General features: G+C 38.1%; 1 protein-coding gene across 1 annotated transcript in view; it reads right to left on the minus strand.

Annotated features, from left to right (window-relative positions):
• LOC107565122 (proprotein convertase subtilisin/kexin type 5-like) overlaps positions 1 to 16,031 on the minus strand; it is a 47,875-nt gene that overhangs the window by 26,781 nt on the left and 5,063 nt on the right. The window contains exons 2-4 of the mRNA XM_016250335.1: positions 13,440 to 13,606; positions 11,064 to 11,207; positions 9,461 to 9,537 (exon numbers count right to left, since the gene is read on the minus strand). Coding sequence (XP_016105821.1) covers positions 9,461 to 9,537; positions 11,064 to 11,207; positions 13,440 to 13,606 — 388 coding nt within the window. The remainder of the gene's footprint in view (positions 1 to 9,460; positions 9,538 to 11,063; positions 11,208 to 13,439; positions 13,607 to 16,031) is intronic.

The raw sequence follows: 16,031 nt of genomic DNA on the forward strand, positions 1-16,031 counted from the left end.
TTGCCTTCTCTAGTGCAGCTCAACCAGGTCTCGTCCCATTCGTCGATATTTGTGATATCACAAATCCCAGAAAATATGCGTTGTAGTCCAAGTGAGTCGTTCGTTGTAGTTTTTGAAAAGTGATTTCTGTTAAATAAAATATCTCCTTTTGAAGTGGACTTTGAGCTTTGTAACTGTGCAGATCTTTTTTATGCTCAAACAGCAACATTACAGACTAACTGAAGTTGAAAAAGTGAAAAAGCATAATAGGACCCCTTTAAGGTTTTTGAGTAAAACATTCCTGGAATTTTCTCCTTGTAGTGGATTTCAATGGTGGTCAACGGGTTGACGGTCCAAATTGCAGTTTTAATGCAGCTTCAAAGGGCTCTATATGATCCCAGCCGAGGAATAAGGGTCTTATCTAGCGAAACGATCTGTCATTTTCTAAAAAAATAAATAAAATTGATATAAAACCTTAATTTCATTTCGACTGAAGAAAGAGACATGAACATTTTGGATGATAAGGGGGTGAGTAAATTATCAGGAAATTTTCATTCTGGAAGTAATCTTTAATGCACACAGATCTTTAATGCATCCATGGTGAATAAAATAATAAAAAATGTGCTGACCCGAAACTTTTAAATGGTACTGTATAAGTTCAGAAAAAAACCTGAGTCAACATTTTTGTTGATTTTAATCAAAATCAGGGGTCAGCAACCTTTTGGGCATTTTACATTTTTCTGGTTAACCACTGTGCCTTTAACTAGCAATAGGAAGTAGCAAATCATGGTTTATAACTGTCATGTAAACCGAAGGCTAAAATTTAAAAAAAAAAAACCTTCATAAGTTTCACCCCAGCTTCCTGTTTCCATATGAAATAAAGAGCTATACACACATACAAAGTGCATCCATATGTTCAAGGGAGTGAGTCAGGAAACTAGCTAACTATCATGTTTAACTTACTCGTTCAAGAATGTTCAAACTAGCTATTTTTCAAGGAATTAAAAAAAAAATCTATCAAGAAAATTGTGAACAAGCAGTTTTTCCATTCAATTTGCAAAATATAAATGGAAAAAAAAAATTTACCCACTGGGGAAGTCACTGTAACTTTTTATGCTAATGAAAAATGCATCCACCTCAATCAAACATTATGCAATATCCCAAAATTCACGTAAAACTATACAGATTGCTTGTTTGATGGTGTCTGTTTGTATTTTAACGCCTCTGCAGCTTCTCTCACTATTTTTATGATGGAAATATTTGTACACGACACATTTCAGAATGTTTTATGAAACAGAGCTTGCAGTTCTTGTACCATTAGATTTCACATAGTTTTGTAAAGTAATATTTAGGCATAAAAACAAAGTGTTTGGTCATTTTACACGTCATTCAGACAGTCTTCTCCTGTCTAACTGACTATATGCCAATAGTCAAAGCCCTGCTCTGTGAGACGAAGTCACATCTGCTAGCAAAATACAGGTCAATGAGAAAACCAGAAACACCCACACCTGAACGGAACATTCCAGCATTTCAGCATTTCCAGAACCGCACAAGACACTGAAACCTTTCCTACGTTCCCTAAAAAAACTGATAATCATATTATATGTAACATATAAACCCATTTACCATACATAACATACACTGTTCACAGCCACACACTCATGATGTTGTGCTGCACATTTGACATACAGCTTAAAGGTCAGACTGGGTCAATAAACTGCAGTTCCACTGAAAGTCTAGTGCAAAGCCCATGTTTATCTGTCAGATATATGAACTTCCAATATTTACAGTACAGCCGCTCGGTCACTCAGAACGACCCCCGATGGTGAAGCTCACGGTCAAAACCCACCGCAGGGAAATAAAGACTCATATTACACAAACTATCAGCGGAGGAACCAACACAAAACATTCCAGCACATAAAAGATCAACAGCTTGTGTAGGATAGTGGCCAAACGACAGGGGAGACTTTACTGAATCACTCAATAAACCCCAAAAAAAGTCATGGTCAGAATTATTAGCACCCTTGGTAAAACTGAGCAAAGAAGGCTGTGAAAATAAATCTGCATTGTTTGTTCTTTTGATCTTTAATTCACTGAAGTAAATCAGAAATTATTATAGAGTAAAATATATTACCATTCATATTCCTAGTGAATGGGTGTAGAGATTCAATAGTCCAATAGAAGTCCAAGAAAGCGCATCCATCCATCATAAAAAGTGCATTACATGCAGGGCTCGCAAAATTTCAAAATCGATGGTAGACATTCTTCAGATTTTGGTAGCCCAAAATGAATTTAAGTAGCCCGAATAAAAAAATAAAAATAAGACATCGGCTGAACTTCACTGCGGACAAATCAGCATGATTAAAAACTTCAATGATTGCTTTTTTTCTTCAAATAACAAGTCAAGAGAGTAGGAATGCAACGGATCACAAAACCCACGGCTCGGATCATATTGCATTAATATCATATCAGATTTTGAGTAACAGATCGGATAATTTTGTAGATGAGCAAAAAAAATATGGTTCTTTATTATTTAAATAACAGAATACTACTTTGATACCACAGCAAAAACTAGTAGCATATAGGGATGTAACGATTCACTCAACTCACGATGCGATGAGATGCGATTCACGATACTGATTTCAAAATACAATTTTTATTTTTAACAAAATTTGATTTAAGTCAAATTATAAATGAAAAGGTGTTTTTTTTTCTTCAACAAAATGCTGCACATTTCTTTGTAAAATTTAAATATGTCAAATGATAAAACTAACTTGAAATTTTTTAACAAATCCCAAATCAAACAATTAAATAATACAAATAAAAATCTCTTCATATAAACAAACTAAGGCTTTGCCTGTGCTTTTTCCATTTAAAATCAGAGGCAACCACTGCATTTTAATCATGATCCAAACAAAGATGCTAAATACATGTTTAGATTGCAATTAGATTGTATAATTTCGAAATTTGAAGCAAAAACTGAATGGTTTGATTTTAGCTTTGTGAATGAGACGTAAATGTCACTCTGACAGCAGGTGGCGCTTATGGAACAGCAGGTATTTATAGGCTGCTGCCCCTTTAAGACCGAATGCACGGATCCAATTAAATGATGCACTTGAGATTTCTTTCACCACTGTTTGCGTTCACTAAGACCATGGGGGGGTTGGGAGTCTGGGGGACAGGACCCCCCCCATCTGAGGGTTGTCCCCCCCTAAAAATATGATTTAAAAACCACGCTGTGCATTGTAAATAACAATGTTTTATACGTTAATCAATTGTAAGTAGTAAAACAACACAAACGGGGCAAAAATGCGTTTTAAGTTAGAAACATTTTGAGTCTCCCCTCCCTTGCCTCACTTTGGTCCAAATGCCTGCTTTCATCTTTTACATCACCTACACACACACACAAGTCTGGTGAGAGAGAACAAAGCCAATAGTTGAGGAAGTCCAGTAAGTAAGGCTGTCAAGGCTAATTTCTTCACTTAAACATCGGATGAAGTGATTCGTTTCTCTTTAATACAGATGATGCCAATGTATTTTCGATAAATCTGCTGTGTTAGCAATAATAACGTTACCTGCTTGAGGGGAATGGTTGCCAGGTTTTCATAACAAAACCCGCCCAATTGCTACTCAAAACTAACCGCGTTTCAAGGGGTCCCCCGCTAAAAATCGTGTTCTGGGGGCTAATGAAAAGGTGTTTTTTGTCGCTTCAACCCGCGGACATGAAAAACAACCCGCAGCAACAGTGATAAAGTATCCCAATTCCACGGGAAAACCGTGGACTTGGCAACACTGTGACGGATACAACGGACACGAGCGCCGTCACGGCGCGACCACAACAGCTTGGAGTTGTCTAAATTGGCACGGTCTCCCTGATGCACTAATAGTAGTAAGCCATTCCTCTGTGTATACATCACAGGCGCGGGAAGTGGGGGTGCTGCAGCATATTTTTTTCCCCCTTGTTTTTTTTCTGTGGGCAACTGTTTAACTGTTGGGAATAAAAAAAAATCGTTGGCAAAGGCTATTATATTAACTCCATCCACCAACGTGTGAGTGGGCTAGTCAACATTACAAAAGACGGTCACCAGTCGTCAGCTCCAGTGACGCAGATGGTAAAACGCGTGTCAACCACCTTTTGACGCAATCGACCCTGGTTCGAATCTGAAATTTGGCAAACTTTTTTTCTCCCTTTTCAAATTTCAAAATCACATCAGAAAAGCATTAATTTTTTTATAAAAATGAAGGAAATAATCAAAAAGTTGAAAAAGTATCGGGTAGGGTTAGGGTAGGTGTAGGTGTAGGGAGGGCTTTTGTCCCAATAAGGTGGCTTCCATTTAATAATTTGAATTAAAATTTACACTCAATAAGTTATCATTGCATACTGTTTTATAATGTATTACAATGCAGAGGTCCAGTTAATTGCCACTATTGGCAATAAGTAATTAGCAGAATATCCTGCTATTTTAATATAGTATAAATAGCTATTTGCACTTAGTGTAAATAGCATCTATCGCTAAGAAAATATGCTACGCCTTGTGTCCCCTTCAAATATTGCTCTTGAGAAATTTTATGTTTATTGTACCCCCTACTGTTAGACGAAATTTACGCCCCTGCTTAAGACATAACCGACTGCGTTTACGAGAATACTTGCAGAGACGGTTATTTTGAGATAATTTTGTGTGTGTTCATTCAGATGCAAGGATATGCGAAAGAGGAATCAATTCTGTGTACGCGCATTGTCTGAAACACGGCTCTCTGTGCGCGCTTTGAATGATTGCTGTTCTGTTGTAAGTGATCTTAAAGATTCCTAAATGCATCTACTTGCATATTTATTCGGAAGACCAAATAAAGTGCTTTTGCTTTCGCCTAGAAACACAGCGTCTCCCTGACATGGCTGCTTCAACACTAACTGCGGTTACTGAAACTACGCCTTCTTTCTTTGCGTTTACATTTGGGCGGCATTATGCAAATATTTCTGAAGTTGCAAAGACTAAAGTCTCAAAACCAAAGAGATATTCTTGATCAAAGTTAAGACTCTGCCACGCCCCCCTAAAACGGCTCGTTCTAAACACGCCCCCACATAGTGAGGTAGATATGTGGGGGCGTGTTAGAATGAGCCGTTTTAGGGGGGCGTGGCAGAGTCTTAACTTTGATCAAGAATATCTCTTTGGTTTTGAGACTTTAGTCTTTGCAACTTCAGGGATCTTATCTATGCACAATCAGCTTGTAACACTCCAAAGAGAAAGGAAAACTTGAAATTGCATCATATGACCCCTTTAAAACTTTATAAACTGAAATCTCTAGCGTCCGCTAACTGTCGTACACACATTCATGAGAGAGTGGCGTTCCAGTGGATGACATAGGCGTAGCGTAACCTCCGAGGAGAATATGCTAGTCTCGCGAGAACCAAGTTTAATTCACAGTAGAGATCGACCGATATATCGATTTACCGATATTTTCCCCGATATTTAACCATTTTACCATAATCGAATATCGGTTTTGTAATATCGGATTCACTGATAAACGCTGCCATTTTGTGGGTGTTTCGAGAATTGTGCACAGGACCACCATTGCAGCGCGTCTGAGGGGAGACGAGACAACAACACTGGCGTGCAGGTACTTGATTTGCTGTAGTTAGTCAACTTTATTTAACATAACAGCCATTTATGCACAAATTAGATGCATTACATAAATGCCTGATATGCAGTTTATGCAGCTTTGCTCTAAGAAATAGAGACCAACTCACAGAAACACCTGTGTAATAATCATGCTGTGTAACGCCAGGTTCACACACTCCGCCTGTGGTGCGTATTTTTTCCGCGCCCATGTTAACGGATCAGAGCATTCACACGCAATTGCGGTCTGGCAGTGTGCTCCAGGAGCGGTGCGTCTGCAGCAGTCATGCTGCAATCGTTTCTGCACGGAATCTATTTCTATTTCTATAAATGCATATAATTAAAGTCTACTGTTTCACAGTCAACACATGGCTTTTTGGCTAGATTTAAAACAAGGAAAAGTGCACTTTTAGATAAACAAGGCAATAATAGATGGCACTCGAGGTGGTAGTTAAACAAAGTTATATTTATTGAGTTTAAACGTGAATATGTCTATGAAAGACTGTATTACTGTACTGTGATAAAAGAGAATCACAATGCTGAAAAAGCATTTTCAGAAACAACGTTTGGATTTGAAATCAAAATAATGGATAAATGTTGTGTTTGTAGTAAACGGCTGCGGATCAGGAGCGGACTGCAAACGCGTCCTGTGCGAAAGCAAAATGAGTCTGTGCTGCTTCTGCACTGCGTACACGTACTGTACACACACTGCAGACGGAGTACGTGTGAACTTGGCATACTCTCCAAGGATCAAAGCTGGAGAATTGCAGAAAATAGGAGAGTCTTGGGGTCAGAAAGCCTCAAAAATTATGTGCAAATAATCGAATGCGATTATCATGCGCATCTCGTCAGTATAGCCGGTTCTGTGATTAGTAAATCTCCATCACGTGCTTGTACTGATAAGCTACGCAATATCGCGTTCATTATCGGCGATGAATCGCCTGCGATTATGAACGTGATATTGCGTAGCTTGTCAGTAATGCTGCTCCATCTGAAAGCACATGATGGAGATGTACTAATCACAGAACCGGCTTTACTAAAGAGATGCGCATGACAAATCGCATGTGATTTTTTGCACAACCCTAACCTACATCACCACAAGTTGTTTGGGAGGGTTTCAGGGAAAAAACAGAACATCTGCTCTCATTCAAAAACTAACTCCAGCATGTGCCAGTCACTACTGGAACTTCAAACAGGAGTTCTATGTACAGATGAAACTAAAAAACTTTTTGGCACACATGAGATGGGTTTAAAGGGATGCAGAGATAAGAAAAAAAAAAGAAAAAGTACCCCATGTGTACAATGAAATATACTCCTGTATCTTTAATGTTATGGGCCTATTTTTCTGCCGGAGGTCCTGGACATCTTGTTCAGATACACAGCACCATGAATTCTAGCAAATAGCAACAGATAAAAATCTAATTCTGCCCCTCCCTGCTAAAAATCCACGGTTGGATATTCCATCAAAACAATGATCCAAAACAAAAGTCAAAATCAACACAAAAATGGGTCACTGAGAGCTAAATGAAGGTTCTGCTAAATCCACCCCAGTCTTCTGACCTGAACCCTATAGAAAACAAGTGGAGTGAACTGAAGAGGAGAAGCACCAACATGGAGCTGGGAATCTGAAGAATGTGAGGAGATTGTGTATGAAAAAATGGTCTCTGATCCCTTGTCAGGTGTTATCCAAACTCATCAGACTCTATAGGAGAGACTCAGAGCTGTTATCTTGGCAAATGAAGGTTGCAAAAAGTATTAAATAAAAGGATGACAATAATTCTGGGCAACTTTTAATAGAGAAAAACATTTATGTCTTAATACCCCCTTAAAGACACAATAGCAAAATCAGCCCATTTAATTTCCTGATCAGAGGAAGCTGGAAAAAGGTCATAACTAAATTTTGTTAATCTCAACTAACATTAGAAGCAGACTTTGAGAAAATAAAATGGTACAAAAAATGTAGGATATGCCCAATTTAAAGGAGTTAATTCAATTGCCATATAGTTGTCTATACTTCCTTTATGAGGCGAGAACTTTTGAACATTCTGCACTCGAAGCCTGACAAAGACAGAAGAAGCCAGGGCAGGAGGTGGATGGTATTCTATAGAGCGTGTCTATACATGCAGACCTAAACCTCCCTCTCCGTCTCCACCACATGCTTCCTCCTGAAAACAGTGACAGCGTCAAACACTCCCCTTTTCCTCGGGCCACGGAAATACTTCTAATGGGGCTCCTGAAAGTGTAAATTAAGCGGGGGAATAGTGCTCACGACAGCAAAACACTCGTGCGTACGTGCATTCACATACACCTCCAGATGGGGGTTTGTGAAGCCTTTAGAGGTGTCTGAGACAGGCAACGCAAAAATCACTTCTATTATTGCTCATTCTTTGGGATAAGTATTACATTTTAGCACATAACTCGTCCTGCACCATTTGAGCTGCGGACATGAATCATATCTCAAATCGCGCAGATTGAGGAAAGGTGTGCTATCACTTTCCTAAAATAATAATACAGGGGGAAAATGTTAGACAATGGAAAAGGTACATAGAGACTTGTTGGACTCGGATAAATATTTTACCATTTAATTTTTAAAAAGTTGCGTTTTCTTTACATTTAAGGTAATGAGAATTGGTGGATTAGAAATGTGCCTTTTTGTCATAAAAATGGTCCTAAAAAAAAGCAAAATTTTACACAAACAAGGTTAATATTGTTAACTAAAACTAAAATTATCAAAAAAAAATTGAAATGCTGAATTTAAAAGCTAAAATTCAATTAAATTACAAATTAAAAAGACGAAACATTTCAAATGAACAAAAATGAGAAAAAAGTTCCATAAGTTGAAGCTAAAACTAACTAGAAATAACCAAAACTGAACTAAAACTACAAGAAAATAAACCATAATAGCAATGTTTAAAAAAAAATGAAAAAAGTCAATACAAAATATTAACAGAAACTATAATAGTATATAAATATTACTAAAATAACACTGCACAATACATCATTTATTTGTTTTGATTTAAAGACCAAATGTGACCAGTTTGTGAAAATTCACTTTCAAATATAGCGTCATTTTATATTTTAAAAGTTATGTTACAGTAGACAGCTTTGTGAACATTCCTGAAAATTTCTTCTCTTGCATTCTACAAAAAAAAAATAAAAAATCTGGAATGGCATGAAGGTGAGTAAATTACTGTCATTCAGGGATGCTTTACTCTATGAAGGGAGCAGATGGGGTTCAGTTTTCGCTCATCCGTTGCAGAATTGCATTGCACTGGAGCTCCTCGCAGAAACGTAATGGCACAGAGGATCAGAGCCTGGGCCAAGCTTTCAGTCTGAACGGTCCAAAAAAGCTGCAGAGCCATCTGGCACAGGCTCACACACACTGGCAGAGTGGCAGTCGCAAAAACACATGGGGGCCTCCACCCACTCACCAAACACACCCATATATACACACACAACAAACCAAATCTCAACATTCACCAAACACTTCCAAATACACACTGATTTGTGCCAAAATTTCCACACACACGCATAAGCTCTCACAGAAAGCGAATTCCAAAAATCCCATTTTGCCAAACAAACATGCCAAATACACTTACTTCTACACACACCGATTGCAAGCCAAGCGCCATATTTACTCATACACCTAAGAAACCCTCAAACGCACAGAAAGCAAACTCCAAAAACCCACATTCGCCAAACAAACATGCCAACCACTCTTACTAGCACACAGATCAGAAGCCAAATACCCACATTCACACACACACCACAGAGAGGACTGTATAAACAAAGCCTTTCCAGGGTTATAATGACCTGATATGCTCAAAGAATTGAGCGCGTGCGTGCGTAATGAACTTCACTCTTACTTGTTCTCATTACTGGCATCGTATCGGGGCATGGGATCCATGTCATTACCGTTCACATCATAACTGGCCTCATTATCCTGCAAACAGATCAAAGGAAGAGAAAGACACATGAGAACATGGTCAAATGTGGATTTGTCCGTCCATTATGTGAATGTGCCAATTAGGGCACTTCAAAAATGCTAAAAGTGAACAAAATAGTGCAAAATTTCTGGAATTTTACATGTGAGCATGTGAATTTTGTACATTTATTTTTAGGACAGGGCTTATATAAACACAAAAACATCAGTCAATATACTAACAGTCTTTGTTTTGCTCACTTGCTCTGATCCAAATCCTAGTTTTTAGGTTGGCAATGAATGTTTGATGGCAAAAATGTTGAAAATTAGCCGATATGCTGTCAGTTTATTAAATGATAAGCTGTTTTCCCACAAAAGCAGTTCATTGAGCGTAGTGAAACCTCTCCTCCATTGGCATTAATTCAAAAAATGTTCTCTGGTCTCCATCCCTGTGTAATGAGCCTTTGCACCTTGCATTTAATGCCTGACACCTCGACCTTAAAGGGTTAGGTTACCCAAAAATTCTGTCATTAATTACTCACCCTCACGTCGTTCCAAACCCGTAAGACCTTTGTTCATATTCGGAAAACAAATTAAGATATTTTTGATGAAATCTAAGAACTTTCTGATCCTGCATAGACAGCAACACAACTGAAACGTTCACGGCCCAGAAAGGTAGTAAGGACATCATTAAAATAGTCCATGTGACATCAGTTGTGGTACTGAAGACTAACACAGATGAGAAGAAAATTTTAGATTTCTTTATGCACAAAAAGTAGTTTGTGGTTCTCGTAGCTTCTTAACATTCGAGTTGAACCACTGATGTCACATGGACTATTTTAACGATGTCCTTACTACCTTTCTGGGCCTTGAACATGGTAGCTCTGTTGCTGTCTATGGGAGGGTCAGAAAGCTCTCGCATTTCATCAAAAATATCTTAATTTGTGTTCCGAAGATGAACTAAGATCTTATTGGTTTGGAACGACATGAAGGCGAGTAATTAATGACAGAATTTAAAAAATTTTTGGGTGAAATATCCCTTTAAAGTCTGATACTGATACAGTGTTTTAGCCAAATTCTAAGGCAGTATCACATGTATCCCAGAATGCACTGCAAGAAGTTCAATGGGGAAAAATTCAAGATTTCAGATTAGACGAGAAAAATGTTAATTATAAATAAACCAACATTCTGTTAAATTCTAAGCCGTCTCAATAAAATAGCTCAATGTAACTAAAATGGATTTTTACTGTAAGAAAGCAATACCTGGATGACAGACACTGTGCAACAACAAAGCACATTAATTACATAGAAAACCTGCTGTGTGCGATGTGCTCAACCTGACCTACCATTTCTACTGCAACAAATGAATCTCTTATTAAATATCAAACACCTTTTATTTTTATTATAATTTTAATTATAATTTATATGGTTTTACACAAAATTTGACTAAACATGTAACCACTCCTAAGTATATAATGCAGAGTATATGCAATATGCTAGAATTAATTAATTGTTTTTAAAAGTCTCACACACACAGATACACTTACATAGTTCTGAATGAGATCTGGGTGGTTCCTCTCAATACCGTCATCCAGAATGGTAACCACCACATCCTTCCCCGTATAGCCTCTCTTCCACGCGCCCACGATATTCATGTCAGACTGACAGTTATGGATGTTATCATTACAGTGCTGCAAAGATGGAGATAAAAGAGGACGTGAAACAATCTAATTAGGTGAAGAGTAACAAACTGTATGCTTACACTACTGTTCAAAAGTTTGCAGTTAGTTGGTAAGTTTTTTTTGTTGTTACTGTAAAGAACCAATACTTTTATTCATCAAGGATGCATTACATTGATCAAAAGTGACAGTAAAGACATTTACAATGTTACAAAATAATTAAACTTCAAAGAAACGCTGTTCTTTTGAACTTTATATTCATCAAATGATCCTGAAAAAAAACGTATCATGGTTTTAACACTGATTATAATAATAATAAATGTTTATAAGCAGCAAATCAATCAGCATATCAGAATGATTTCTGAAGGATCATGTGACACTGAAGACTGGAGTAATTATGCTGAAAATTCAGCTTTGCATCACAGGAATACATTATATTTTTAAATATATTACAATAGAAAACAGTTATTTTAAATTATAAAAATATTTCACAATATTACTATATTTATGATCAAATAAATGCAGCTTTGATGAACATAAGAGACTTTAAAAAGGCTTACAGACCCCCAAACCTTTGAACAGAAATGTACATAAAGGAATTTTGAAGGATTAGCATAAATAAATTTAGTGTATATGTTTGCAAATACAAAGAAAATTTGGGTCTTCTGGTTATTATTTAAAACAAAATAGAGATAGAGAAACAGGGTAGAGTGGATTCAATCCCACATCTCCCACGAATACCACAGCTCAATGTGTCTGCAACATGCATGCTAAACACAAGGCCCGAGTAAAATCTTGGCTATTTCTGGTGCCTTTAAAATCCCAAGCATGTGGTAACAAGCTAACATTATTTTAAAAACATATCTTTGTAAATTACTGCATCTTTCCTCATGCATCTCAGACACTGTTATTACATACGTCACATGGAACCAAATGTACGGTTTCATTGGGCCTGGAGTTGGAATTAGACCCCATCCTGGAAAGTCAAGTTTATTTGCTCCCAAATTACAACTCGCAGGCCAACAAGAGAAACCTGAGCCAAATGGATGCATTCAGGTCAACGTATTAATGTTATCTGAGCCATACTAACCATTGACAGAGCTGTAACAACCCATTAGAGAACAAGTGCTTAGTTCACTCTCACCGTTTTGGTCGAAGCTATAAACACGATCGTAGACAGAAAGTGATGACAACAATTGCTATGTGTGCTATGACTCAAGGTTTCAGCCGCAGCCAAAGTGCAACCTTTCATACATTCTGGCAAATCTAGATGGCTGTTTACCATGTAAAAAAATGAAATAAAATGCAAGGATGTCTTCACATTCCCTACGTGCTGATTTACCACACCATCGGCTCTCGTGAGCTGAGGAACATGACAGCTATGAAAACACGAGCCTGTTCGTACACCTCACAGAAAATGTCTCCGCTAGACGTTATGATAGACCTTACGAAAGTTCAATGTATCTCTCTGGGTGGTTTTCACATGTAGAAACTCGGCTAATCTGGTGTGACGGGTATCGTTTCCTTTGAGCGAGATTTAAACTGACAAATTAGTTTTAGTTAAAAACACCAAAGTTTTACTACCTGCCATTGTGATTTAGTGAAAAGCCGCCTTGAAAAGCAGAAGATTGGCTTGGTTTTGCATTTAACTAAGCACAACATGATACATTGTCTTTAATGAAAGCATTCGCAACTCATTTCAATTCAATAATGGGCTGGATTGCGGACTTAAACAGAATATTCAGCTGCAAATAACATGGGACATGACTTGATTTTATCCGTCTGGATGTGAAGCTAGTCTATGATATTATTGGATAATAATTTCATTATATAAGTGTTTATCTCGAAGTTTCACCTTTTCATTGATCACTGTGGGATTTGCAAGGCATAAGGAAAAATATGTATTGTGAAAAAAGCTTCACAAATAAATTGAATGGAGTAATTTTCTCTTTTGTCTGTGTGCCTTTGCTAACATCAGCAAAAAAGAAGTTATTTCTGAGGAGAAAGAAAATATATTTTCACGATCGAATACAAACATGACTTTTTGCCTTTCAGAATAAGATGTGCTTGATGATTCATTTACTGTTAGACCTTGGTTAAGGACTCGAGCTGAACAGCTCAGAAGTTTTTTTGGCAGTAGGAAATGATGAAAACCATGACAAAGATCAAGACTTTATCAACTTGTTTTTCAACGTTAGAAATTCAGAAGAACGATGTACAGCATTGTTGATTAAGAATACTCACTATGTACCACATACTGCTCCATTTAGCATCATTGAAGTAAATGGAGTTGGACTGGGCCATACTGGACTGTACAGGACCAGGATATGAGGGTTTATAATCTCGCTTTGTTCTCCTCTTCACCACCTGCTGTTGCACCCACTCCACCTGAGAAAGAAGGAGAAGAGATCCTTAAGGAACTGACAAACACCAACATTGTTTCATGACATTTATTTTCTTTAACATTCATCCAATTATATGAATGATGGCTACTGGAACACAATAATGAGAAAGGTTTTTTTGTTTTTTTTATAAAAATCAACATGAATTAAAGGCATAAACACTATGATGATGTATACATACTGCGCATTTTTAATATCTTTCTCTGTAGTAAGACAATAATGAGAATGATGCCAACTCATTTTTTTCTAATGAGAATAATGGAGGAAAATATGCTTCATTATAAAGAAGGTAATGTCACTATGCCAAAATTTGTAATAATATATAGTATTAACTTTCCTCATGCACAATATCATACCTTAATTTTCCTTTCAATATTGGGATGAAATATACGTTATTGACAGGCTTCATGCATGTAGCTCACAAACATGTTTGACTTAAATTATATGGTTAAAAAATCCACGAATTGGCTATTTCATTTTTTTAAAGGAATAGTTCACCGAGTCAGAAATTAATATTATGTCATTATTTATTCACCCTAATGTCTTTTCAAACCTGTATAATTTTCTGTCCTCCGCCAGTCACCAGACTTCTGATGGCATCATTATGTGGCCAGCGTTACGCGTCGCTCTCATTCGCGTCATGATTGATTGATCTTGGTTTTGGTTACCCCTCCGCGCTCTGTTCCGTTTGCAGTACAAGTGCGAATCAGCATAATTGCACTAATTACGGCCAATTTCTCCGTGAATGGAGCCGCTGTCAAATCCGACAGCAGACGAGGGACAAGAATATCTCACGGTCCTTATAAACGAGATGAAAGGGGACGAAAACACCCCGTGAACAAGCCATTGAGTGCGAGAGCAGGATTGCAATTTAAAGCACCGAGGGAGGAGGAGAGAAGAAGGGAACATGCGGAGATTTGAGAGCGGAATCAAGTACCCAGCTCACGGAGGTAGCGGGCAACCCCATTCAGCGCGTCGCTTCTCTACCGGGGGCGCAAATTCCGCTTGACAGCCATTACCCCGAGAGCCCGAGTCGCCCCCCTTCAAGTGTCTTTCTCTGAGAACAGTTGCCAGCGTGCATTCCTTCTGCTGCAATTAAGCCTTTATTTATCACCCCTTCAGAGCTGAGTAAACAAACGTAATGTGCGGAAATCACTGGATAATTATTATCCCAGGGTGCGAATTATGGGGGATTGGGGGGTCTGACCCCCCTAATTAAGACAGAATAAAGTATTGTTATTTTATTTTTTACAAATAAGTTTCAGCTGCATTTTCAAACAACATTTCAGCAAAACACAAAGTTAGTAATGTTAAGGCGGGAATGCACAATACAACTTTTGTGCAAGATTTTTCCCTGATTTGCAATCTGGGCGCATCAGCGTTGTCAAAAGCCAGAGCCAGTGTCCAGATTTCAGTTGACAAATATAGCAGAAAATCGTGTAAAGGTTGACGGGCACCGACTTCATCGATTTTTAGCTTCCATCCAGTTGGAGGTCATCAAGCGTGCTCGATATATTGGGACTATTTTAGACACATAAAGTGTGTCCCAATTGTTGTACTTATGCACTATTCTATGTCATTTTGTAGAAATAGCGCAAGTGGTGCATTCACACCACTGATCTATGAATGGCATAATTTATCAAATGCATACACTACAGGGTTGAGTACACTGCATAGGCCCTGTCCCAAATGGCACACTTCATGTGCACTTGCAGTCTTGCAGACGTTCAATGGCCGCCGCACATGCATGTCTGTTAAGTCCATGAGACCATAGGGTTTTCCGTTCTTCATTTTAGCTTTCTGAAGGGTGCTCATGAGCGCCCCCTTTGTGACTACTATGCACCCTCGCTGCACACTTCTGATAAGCTCCACATACATACACATACACATTACATATGTCATGCATCTCCTAGCAACAAGGAGTTTAAAAGTCTGATAGGCCACATGATTTTTAGCCAGCTAAAAATGCCAGGTGCTCTGCTGAAAACGCCCAGCTGTGAGCACTTCTGCGGCGAAACGTTTTCAGTTGAGACGCTTTGGTTGCTATGATATGGAATATTACTAAAGTAATATGGCAGGCCCACCGTGAAATAAATGTTTCTCAAAGCATTATTTTCATAACAATATTGTGGTAGTCTGGGAATTCCAACTGGTGAAGATCTGAATATTCGGAGACAAGCAATATTAACTTCTCCATTGTTGTTCAGTCATAGTACAAGCAGGGTGTGACGGTTGGTTGGTTGGTGTGGTATTAGTCTCGCCCCTCCTCCACTGTGATTGGTTAATTGACTAAAACGTGACAGTGATGAGCGCAGTGTTTTAACCACAGTTGAACATTCTTCAATTCTCAGCGCTGAGAAAAAATGCTGAACGCGTAGAATAGACGCTCAGTGCCTCGTCACACTCATGGCTTTTTAAAAAACGTGGCACTCCC

This window comes from Sinocyclocheilus grahami, unplaced genomic scaffold, assembly GCF_001515645.1.
Source record: "Sinocyclocheilus grahami isolate Dianchi unplaced genomic scaffold, SAMN03320097.WGS_v1.1 scaffold982.1, whole genome shotgun sequence".
In the NCBI taxonomy this organism is placed as follows: Eukaryota; Metazoa; Chordata; class Actinopteri; order Cypriniformes; family Cyprinidae; genus Sinocyclocheilus; species Sinocyclocheilus grahami.